Source organism: Dipteris shenzhenensis, chromosome 22 (assembly GCF_047967505.1).
Source record: "Dipteris shenzhenensis isolate YYH24624 ecotype China chromosome 22, Dip_SZ_1.0, whole genome shotgun sequence".
Taxonomy (NCBI): Eukaryota; Viridiplantae; Streptophyta; class Polypodiopsida; order Gleicheniales; family Dipteridaceae; genus Dipteris; species Dipteris shenzhenensis.
Genome location: NC_141617.1, coordinates 3,361,572 through 3,371,585, shown reverse-complemented (window position 1 = coordinate 3,371,585; position 10,014 = coordinate 3,361,572). Strand labels below are relative to the sequence as shown.

The 10,014-nt window shown below is 41.6% G+C and overlaps 1 protein-coding gene across 1 annotated transcript; it reads right to left on the bottom strand.

Moving 5' to 3' along the window:
- Nucleotides 1-1,160: 1,160 nt before the first annotated feature.
- Nucleotides 1,161-1,986, bottom strand: LOC147887625 (hydroxycinnamoyltransferase-like). Its single transcript, XM_087393071.1, has 2 exons — nt 1,558-1,986; nt 1,161-1,451 (listed from the first exon to the last, which is right to left on the bottom strand). Exons 1-2 carry the CDS (start codon nt 1,984-1,986, stop codon nt 1,161-1,163), a joined length of 720 nt encoding a protein of 239 aa, XP_087249197.1.
- Between the last annotated feature and the right edge of the window lie 8,028 nt (nt 1,987-10,014).

Here is a 10,014-nt window from a genome sequence, read left to right as displayed (position 1 = left end):
TCATCGCCATAGCTCATCTCCAAGGTTCCCCCACCTTGAGAAATGACATGTGGCACAAGTTAACCGAGCCATGAGGAGATAGGGTGGTGGAGCCTAACTCTGGTAAGTTAAGCTTGGGCCAACTAACACGTTAAAGATAAGCTTGAACCTTGGTCAGGTTCAATGAACCATGAGTTAATAAGTCTGGTTAAGACTATGCCACATGGTAGCCTCAATTGCCACATCATCCTTGTCTGCCTAGTCAGCATGCCACCTCCTCAAGGCCACGTGATAGTCCCCTTCTAAGCACTGTATTCTCTTCACAAGAACACCTTGTAAGTAGCATGTGACCACCATTGCCATGTCACATTGCCACATCATCACATGTCATCATCATTTTTCCCTCTCTTGTGATCAAAGTTTCACCATCCTTCTGGGAGCCATAACTTTTGATCCAGAGGAATTTTGCGATGATCTAAAAACCAAGAATGATTGCCAAATTGTGCTCTATGCACTGAGCACCTCAATTCAGCCATATGACTTATCCACAGGTAAGAATAACTGAATCTTCATTATTGAAACCACCTCGTGATCCATTGCAGTGCATCCAACACATAAAATGAATGAACTAAAACTCATTTTGCTGTATTTGACTCTTTGACATGTAGTTTAGCTATAGACTAGCACCACCATAGAGGAGATCCAAATCCACCAAGCTAAGTCAGCCATTGCCACATTACCCAATTAGTTCCTAGCGGTGTCAGCCCCATCGGATCTATCATCAGTATACATCTGACACCAGTTCAGTTATCTTGTCATTCAGCAATTCATCACGAGTGGTGACACTTGGCAAAGTTATCCCTCTCTTGGATTAAGGATTGTTGCATGCTTCTTTACATGCATACATGCCGCCCATGTAAAGTCACACTTGTTGACTATTTTTGGCATTGGTTCCTGCACATACATATCAGCCTTGTACAGCCACTTGGCTACTTCCAACGCATAGTTGTCATCACTTTCACTACAGGCTTGATCTTTGGCATACATAATTGATCTCACATGACTTGGTTTTGACAGTTTATCTTAAGCCCCCCAGTGGCAGCTCTCACACAGTGTTCTCATGGGTAGACACTCTCATCCTTCCCCTCAGCCTCAACCTTAGCATGACCCTCAGCCTTCCCTTAGATAATCTCTCCACTGAAATGGAACACCCTTTCTTCAAGCTGCTTCTTAGGCTTCACTACCAGGTTCGCCAATCTGTCTGGCTCACGTATAAACATGAGCCGCCCTCTCTTCTCCGGTAGATTCTCGATCTTTAAAGCCTCCCTTTCGTGACAAGGAGGTTGGGAAATGGGCAAGCCTCTCCCACATTCTGCCCAAGATGCCATGAAGTGCCAAAAGGAGCGTCCGTCGACAATTACATGATTCTCAGAGACTCCAATGACGATTTCCCCACCCAAAAATTTCGTAACCTGTAGGGCTTAAGAGGATTACTTTCGATAGAGGACACAGTTGAACAGAAGGGGATTCAAAATTGTGGAATGCCTAAAGAAATAAGAAACTATTAAGGCAGCTCACCTGAACAGCTAAGAAAGGAACGTTAGTGGCGTTGGAGCCCTTCAATTCGGAATATCTCGATAGGTCAGCAAAAAATGGCTGCATTTGAAAGTCCGGACCGAGATCGCAGTAGCGAATGTTGATAGAAGCCTCCACAAAATCGACCCTAGCGTCGTTATAGTCCACCCAAATCCTTTCGTCCTCTCCTATTGAAAGCCTGCCGGCCCAGGGAAAGAACTGCACCAGTGCTACAGACAAACTGTCCTTCAATTTGGAAATTACGGCAGGGTAATCCTCCTCGGTAGTGTCGTAGAAGAGGAGCCCCAACATGTAAGGCACGTGATGCAAGAAGAGGTCGAGGCTGGAGAGGAAGAGGCGGTGGACGGGGGTGGGGAGGGAGGGGAAGACGGTGGAGGAGGAGAGGATGGAAACGGAAGCTGTGTTGGCCATGGGGGAGGGGAAATATTTCATGCTGGATGAGGATGGAGATGAGCGAGGAGGAGGATAAATACTGTAGATGGAAGCGAGAGAGGACGCGGCAACGGGAGGGGAGAGTCTGGGGGAAGCGCGGGATGAAGGAGATGAGGAAGATCAACACAGAGAAGTGCTAGGAAGGTGAGGGAGGAAGCGCACTGTTACTTAAAGATGGACGCGCACGAGAGTAGAAAGGAGCAGCTCTATAGCTCTATTGTGGAAGTCGACGTCCACAGAAGTTGTTTTTGAAAGATTTTTTCAAGTCTACATAAAGAGCCCCTCCCTTCGGCCTTTTGTCAGCCCTTTGCCACCCTTTCCCACCTGCTCATCGACACACTGCTTGTATTTGGCCCCGAGACCTTGGCTAAATCATAAATCACATGATAGTTTCACGTTTGAAAGAAATATAAATGCTCATTACATAGTCATCTTGAAAAAAACTAAAGTTACAAATATATGTAAATAGAGTCATGTTTGAAACTTGTACATGGTCGCAATGTGATGGTATACAACACATATTTATTTGTTCATAGGCCTAAGTCTTGCATTTGGCATGAGAGCCAGTACCAACCTTAGGTAAAAAATAAACATTAAAATCAAAGCGGAGACTACAACACACAACTCTCGTAAACATGCACACATGAATAGTGAAACCGAGATTGAACACACAACTCTCATAAGAGGTATGAGTGCCAATCTCGAACATGGAAGATAAGTTTAGCTATGCGAGAGCAAAACTGGTGCACTGGTAGGCAGGGGGCACTAGTAGGAAGGTAGGCAGGAAGCAAATGATGGAGTATTCATCTAAATACATGTTACAATTGAAGGTATATATAATCTTGGGATGGAAGTGGTACAAGGATAACTTTGGCTAACATGGCATTCACCAAGTTATTGATGATATGGCAAGGGATTAGGTGCCACGTGTTGAATCTGGATGGAGACTCCTCTATCAAAATCTATAAGATTCTATTTCGATGCGATGGAATCTGGAGAGATGCCTTGAAATCTGAAGATATGCCCCGAAATCTTTGAAAGATTTTGTTATCTTCTTGTGTGTGCGTCGATCGTCATCGTAGGAGGCACGAAAAGGCTCGTTTGGCTGTGGTGGTCATTGAAGCCATCATGGGCTTCTACTCGTGCTGTCTGGTGGGCTGAGCACCATGCAAGCATGGGAGCCATGTGAGAATCTCTGTGAGCTATGGCAAGGTTCTGGCCATCTCGATCATAGAGTCACAGTCATGGATAGAGACATGCACTCGCTCCGCATCCTTGGTTACAGAGTTGACAAAACTTGTGACCCTATGGCTTTACTGGATCTGAAGATGCAACGTATACTCATGCTACCTCCTGTGAGGCATATCCAAGTTATAGTCACTTAACTACCTCCAGACATTGTGCATTCTCAAGAAACACAGTTTAAGGCACCAAGGATGGTAGTTTAGGAGTCAACCACCAAAAGGCCACCAGGGGATCTCGAAGTTGAGATGGAAGTCGAAAGCCACAAGAAGAGCTACTGAGCAAGCCAGTAAAGCTAACCTCTCGGCAAGAAGATTTGAGCGGCTGTGCATAATTCAAAAGAAAGACACCATAAGGGAAATGCAGCAATCAAATAAGTATGCTTTATCCTTTCTTACTCGTTCTTTCAATGTACATATAAGGTTGAGAGGCAGGCCATATTAATTTCCCTTTAGTGAGGATGACATTCAAGTTCTTTCAAATGTACATAGAGACATTCAAGATACAGTCATCAACCCTTTGCTTAGGTTTGTTTCATCATTATTTTTCCTTCCAATTGCTTCTTTCTTACCAAAATAAATGATGTGATGCAATTTTCATATGTAGTATAGTAGTGTCAAGACTTCCAAAGGAGATTCAAGAGTGGGTTTATGTTTTGGACTCTCTTATTTCCTAGTTGCTATCTTGAGATGATACTACATTCCTTGAGGTTGCTCCATGGCTTGAGCAACTGAACTATGACTTGGATGTCCTTAGAATAATTTTTTTGGCCTACCATGAGGAGTAAGTATTGTGACATATCATTACTATATGCATATAAAGTGTTTTCCAATTCACATAATCAAAGATTGTTTTTGTAGTGGGCACTGGAGTTTGCTCGCATTGGATATTGAAACTAGACATTATTACCTAGCAAATTCAGCTCAAGGTGACCATGGCCACATAAGAGAGTGTAGACTCCTCTTCTTAATTCAAACATATAATTGATAAAAGGCCATTACAAATAACATATCTAATAAATACTCAATTTTAGATTTATAAAATCATATCAAACTACCAAGACATTGCACAGTGTAAACTCTTTTACTTCTACAAGGTGTTCTCTATAATATTTGTAACACTAACGAGGGATTTTCTATGATATTTCAAATTAGATAATATACTAATTATTAAATTTACTTTAAATATACTTATCATTTACACCTCAGATTTTTAACTGATATAACTTATTAATGTAGCTCTAATATAGTTTATATCAATTTAATATATTTTAGATTTACTTATATATATTATTTTAATTTAAATAAATATGTACTTTATATTTTTTTCAAAAAAAGGGCTTCTATTAAGTATGAACAAGCCTGTGAGAGCAAAACCTATATACTTTATATTTTTTTTCAAAACAAATACTTCTATTAAGTATGAACAAACCCTGTAAGAGCAAAGGCTCAACCTATAAACTTTATATTTTATTTCAAAACAAATACTTGTATTAAGTATGAACAAAACCCATGAGAGCAAAGGCCCAATGTGGAAATATCTCATGTAGTGCAAGAAAAAACACTCCTTAGTGTTAAAGTTAGCTCAAATGTCCACCTCTCATGTAACCCACCAATATTCTGAGTACCCAATGTTGTAAGGCCCCCATATGAGGAGAAGCCATGATGGGTATCAAATATTGGGAGGGATCCCCAGTTTAGACACTGGAAGGGGTCTTAGAGTAGACCAGATGGTTATGAGACGGCTTAGGAGCCAAGAGTAGATACCCGTCTACAAAAAGGGGGGGTTCGGGGGGGTGATAGCCCCCCCGATAGCAGGGGGTCCGGGGGCGCAGGCTCCCGGTGGGGGTCTGGGGGCAAAGCCCCCAGCGGCAGGGTCCGGTATGACCTATGCGCGATCCTTCATCTGCCCGCCGGCATGTTTTCTGAAGGGTCGGCTGGTCTTCCAGGCCGACTGTCTATTAGGCCGACTGCCTATTACAAGGCCGACCGTCAACCACTTACACTATATAAGTGGCCACCCCCTATCATCAGATCACCAGTTCTTCACGCTCATAGTCCTCTGTCCAGCATCTGTCTAGATCACCATCGAAGCTCTGTCTGTAGAGCGCACGGGTGGACAGCCAACCATCAGTTGTATCAGCAGTTTGGTATATCAGAATTTTTTGTATTCTCTCCAGCTTTCCATCGTGCACTTGCATTTTGTTGTTATCTTCCGCTGCGTACTATTTTCTTACACTTAGAAGGAGTTAGAAAACAACCAAGGTTGAGACTGAAAATGTCATCTCAACCCTGTAGTAGTCTCAGAGAAGAAAGGGGAGCCCCTTCATTCTCTAAAACACATAGCTCTCCTAGTAGAAGCTACATGTGATGACCCCTTCATGGTCACCCAAACGGCCATCTGTGTATGTATAGTATCCATTCATATATTGGCCAAGGTATGAGAGGGGTGGACCTAGGATCCATCCAATGCCTCTATGCATCTGGCTCTCCAAATATGTCACCTTGCAATACTCACCAATATCTCCCAAGAAAAGTCAACAGATGCATGTACAACTCTAAAGGATGAAGGAGGAACATCATCCAGAGAGCATGGCTGATACGGTACTTTGCATGGTACTTAAAGTGGATACTATTAAGGCCCATGAAAAGTACCTAGATGATCAGTCTTCATAGACATGCACATTCGAATGACGCATCTGATGTGTGTTTTTTTGCCACTCATGCATGATACATAGTGAGAAACAAGGGAAAATGCTCCCCGAACTATGAAGAATATGATATCCAATGGGCATGGTACTTGTCACAAGACTTAAAGTTGGTGAGATTAAGGCCTCTACAAAGTATGCCCATCGAAGACATGCATATTCAAATGAGTGTGTTCTTTGTCCTTTATGCATGACAAAAAATGAGAAACAATGAAAAATGCATCCTAACCACCCTGCAAATGATATCTGATGGGTATGATACTTCGTGCAAACCTTAACATACTCATATTGATACATGTGCAAAGTATCATGCCCATCTGAGATACACACATAGGCTAGAACCACACAGATGCATCTTTTTTAACACTCATGTGTGATGCATCATAGGAAACAAGAAAATGTGCATGTCTAACCATTCCAAATGATATCCAATAGGTATGATATTTTGCAGAGGTCTTAATGTGAATAAGATAATGAAGGCCTATGAAAAGTATGATGCCCATCAGAGACACAAATAGGCTAGAAGCACAGTGATACATATTTTGATTTATTCTTTGTTTTAAGGGAAGTTTACTTGTAAATTATTTTAGAAGTACTTAAATTCTAGTTTCCTTTTCCATTGCAAGTAATCTTTGCTCTATTAAATTTAGTGCAAGAAGGTTTAGATGTGGTGTTGTATTTGAGAAATGAAGCAGTGGCCTTTGGGCAAATACTTAGTCTTGATCCCATGAGCTTGTGTCATTTTCAACATTGTGATGGATGAAGATGTGTGGTGATAGTCACTAATGTAATTTGCCATCATGCAAGCACAGAGAATTCTTTGAGATCGAGATGAGATCATTCCAAAGGCTTTTCTTCTTGATATTATACAAACTTATCTTGAGGGAGAAAGGTGGACTTTTTTTTTTTCTATAGAGAAATATTAGGAGTTGGGAGATTTTATTAGCTTTGTTTAACATGTGAAGGCATCATTGAAAGTGCAATGGATAGAAGTTCACATTTACAAGTCCCTAATACTATCACTTGCGGGGTAGATTTCGTGACATCCCATTTGGTCCAAAAAAAATCTTCCTTGTCTACTCCATTACCATGTCAAAGCAGGTTGATAATGTAATACAAGCGCTCAATGATAAAAGTAGATTGAGAATGCAATACAAGAGCTCAATGATAGAACTATCATTGGGGCACTTGGTGGGGGTTGTGTCTTTCTCTAAGCTTTTGGTCCGAGCAATTTTTTTGATTATGGTGAATATTATCTTTAGATAGACAATGTTGTTGCATCATTGTATAGCCCACAAAGATGCCCATTCTAGACCCCTTTTTTTGATAAAAAAGGGTTTTTAGGCTATCATTTTCCACATGAAAGCAACCCAAAAACCTCTTTCTTCAACAAAAGGGATTTTTGGGCTGCTCAGGCCAAAAAACCCTTTCGTTAAAGAAAGGGTCTCCAAACCCCTTTCTTCAACGAAAGAGGTTATGGACTACTTTCATGTGAAAAGGATTGTTGGGAGACCTCTTTCTTCAATGAAAGGGGGTTTTGGGCTACTTTCATGTGAAAAAGAGAAAACCAAACCCTTTTCATGGAAGAAAGGGGTGTTTTTGCCTCGCCCAAATATCACTTTCTTCAACAAAAGGGGGCTTTGGGCTGCTTTCTTCTAAAAAAGAGCAGCCCAAAAACCCTTTCATTGAAGAGAGGTGTTTTTGGACTGCTTTCATGTGAAAAAGAGAGAGCTTTCTTCTAAAACAGAGCAGCCCAAAAACCTGTTTTGTTGAAGAAAGGGGTTTTTGGACTACTTTCATGTGGAAAAGGACAGCCCAAAAACCACTTTCGTCGAAAAAAGGGGCCTTCGGGCCTCTTTTTTTAGATTGGCCATGTAGAATAAAGAGGCTTAAAGACCCCTTTCTTTGACAAAAGGGGTTTTTGGGATGCTCTTTTTCACATGAAAGCAACAACCCCAAAACCCCTTTTCATGTGAAAAAGACTCAGCCCAAAGACCCCTTTCGTTTGGGTCTTTGGGCACATGTAAAAAAAAGAGGCCCAAATACCCCTTTCTTCAATGAAAAGGGTCTTTGGGCCTTTGTTTTCACATGGTCCATGAAAAAATAGCCCCAAAAAGCCCTTTCTTTGAAGAAAGGGCTCTTTGGGCCTCTGTCTTTTGATTGCCCAACATGGGCAATCTAAACAAAAGAGGCCCAAAGACCCTTTTATTCACAAAAGGGGTCCCTATGTATGGCTTCATTTCATGAACTTTGAGACAAAAATATGCATTCACAATTCAATTTGCTGAGATGCTTGGATGGTTTTGATCAGAATATATAAACCCTCCTTGGTGGGCCTTAGGTATGGGATTGGGTCCTCACTCTCACATCTTTAACCTATTAACCATGAACAAGAGAAAAAAAAAAGAGACGACGTATGGCAACTTGGAGGAGAAGAGCCTATCACGTGTCACAAAGAAAGAGCTCTAGGATGGAGGCTTGGAGAGGGGAGGAGGTGGAAAGACAAGAGGTAGGCTTTGAGTGGGGAGGAGGTGGAAAGACAAGAGGCAGCTTTGGGCGGAAGAAGGAGACAAAAGGTCAATGGAATGGAGGAGATGGAAGTTCAGCTTTGGGAGGAAGGAGGAGATGGAGGGTCAATGGAACGAAAGAAGGAGATGGAAGTTTTCAGAGACATGGGTTAAGACTCAGCCAAAATTTTGAAAGCCAATCCAAGTATGCAAGGTGAATTGATTAGCAATCGATCAATTCATGTGCTAAAAGGAGCCTCTCTCTCTCTCTCTCTCTCTGATATGTGTGGTGTGTGTGTGTGTGTGTGTGTTTGGGGGGGGGCACTCACTATATGCATATGAACATATATATACATTTGTGTATCACATATGTGCACACATGCTCACATGTATGTATGGTACGGGAGAGAAATGAATATATATATATATATAGAGAGAGAGAGAGAGAGAGTCCTCATCACAATGATGTCCAAAAGAACACAATGATACAAAAGAAATTCTTAAAGCCTCCAAAGCCATATATAAAAAGAATAGATCCACATAGAGCTCCTCTAATAAGTTGAATTGTTTTTGTTGATTATAGAGTAAAAGACAACAAATTCAAAAAAGATCTACATAGAGCTCCCCTAATAAATTGAATTGCATTTGTTGACTAAATTGGGTTATATGAAACTTGAATTTTTGTTTATTGACATTTTAAGATCCACCTTGAGACCCAACAGAGCATGTCTATAACTCGTCATAGATGAGTGATGCAACTCATCCAAAAAGTGCCCATATATGAACGTGGGGTTTTACTCACAAACCACGCTTCATACCTTGGCACAATTGCAACAAGGTAAATGATATTTAATCATTCAGAAGGCCTCTCAAAGATAAATAAAGCAAACACAAAAGAATCCACTAGATATGGTGTGGAGGAAGACTGTATGAGATAAGGGAGGGAGAGAGAGAGAGAGAGAGAGAGAGAGAGAGAGAAGGGGGGGGGAGCGAGAAAAGGTGGAGATGGTGTGTAGGATTCAGAAGACTTCAGGTGATAAATAAGGGGAGAGAGTGAGAGTGCTCTCAACGGAAGCAAGAACGGAAGAGGGAGAGAGAGCGAGAGAGAGAGACAGAGAGCCACACAAGTTTTGGTGGGTGCAGAACCACCCTAATCTTCTTTTTCATTCATTTATATATGTGTTTGAGTATTGTACATAACTGGGGTTAAGGCACAGTGACCTTTAACCCCCACAACCTCCCACTTAAAGGACAATGTGCCTTTAAGGGAGAACAACCAGTGAGCATACTATCCAATGCCCATCAATACACGACAATACTCAAACCGCTGACTAGGTAGACTCTTCGTCAGCATATCTGCAGGGTTATCATCTGTATGAACCTTGACAAGCTCTATGCGCTTGTCCTCAAGTACCTCCCTGATGAAATGGTACCTGACCTCAATGTGTTTGGTCTTTGCATGAAAGACCGGATTCCGTGCTAGCTGAATAGCACTCATGGAATCGCTATGCAATGTCGGTACACCTGTATGAATCCCCAAATCTCCCACTA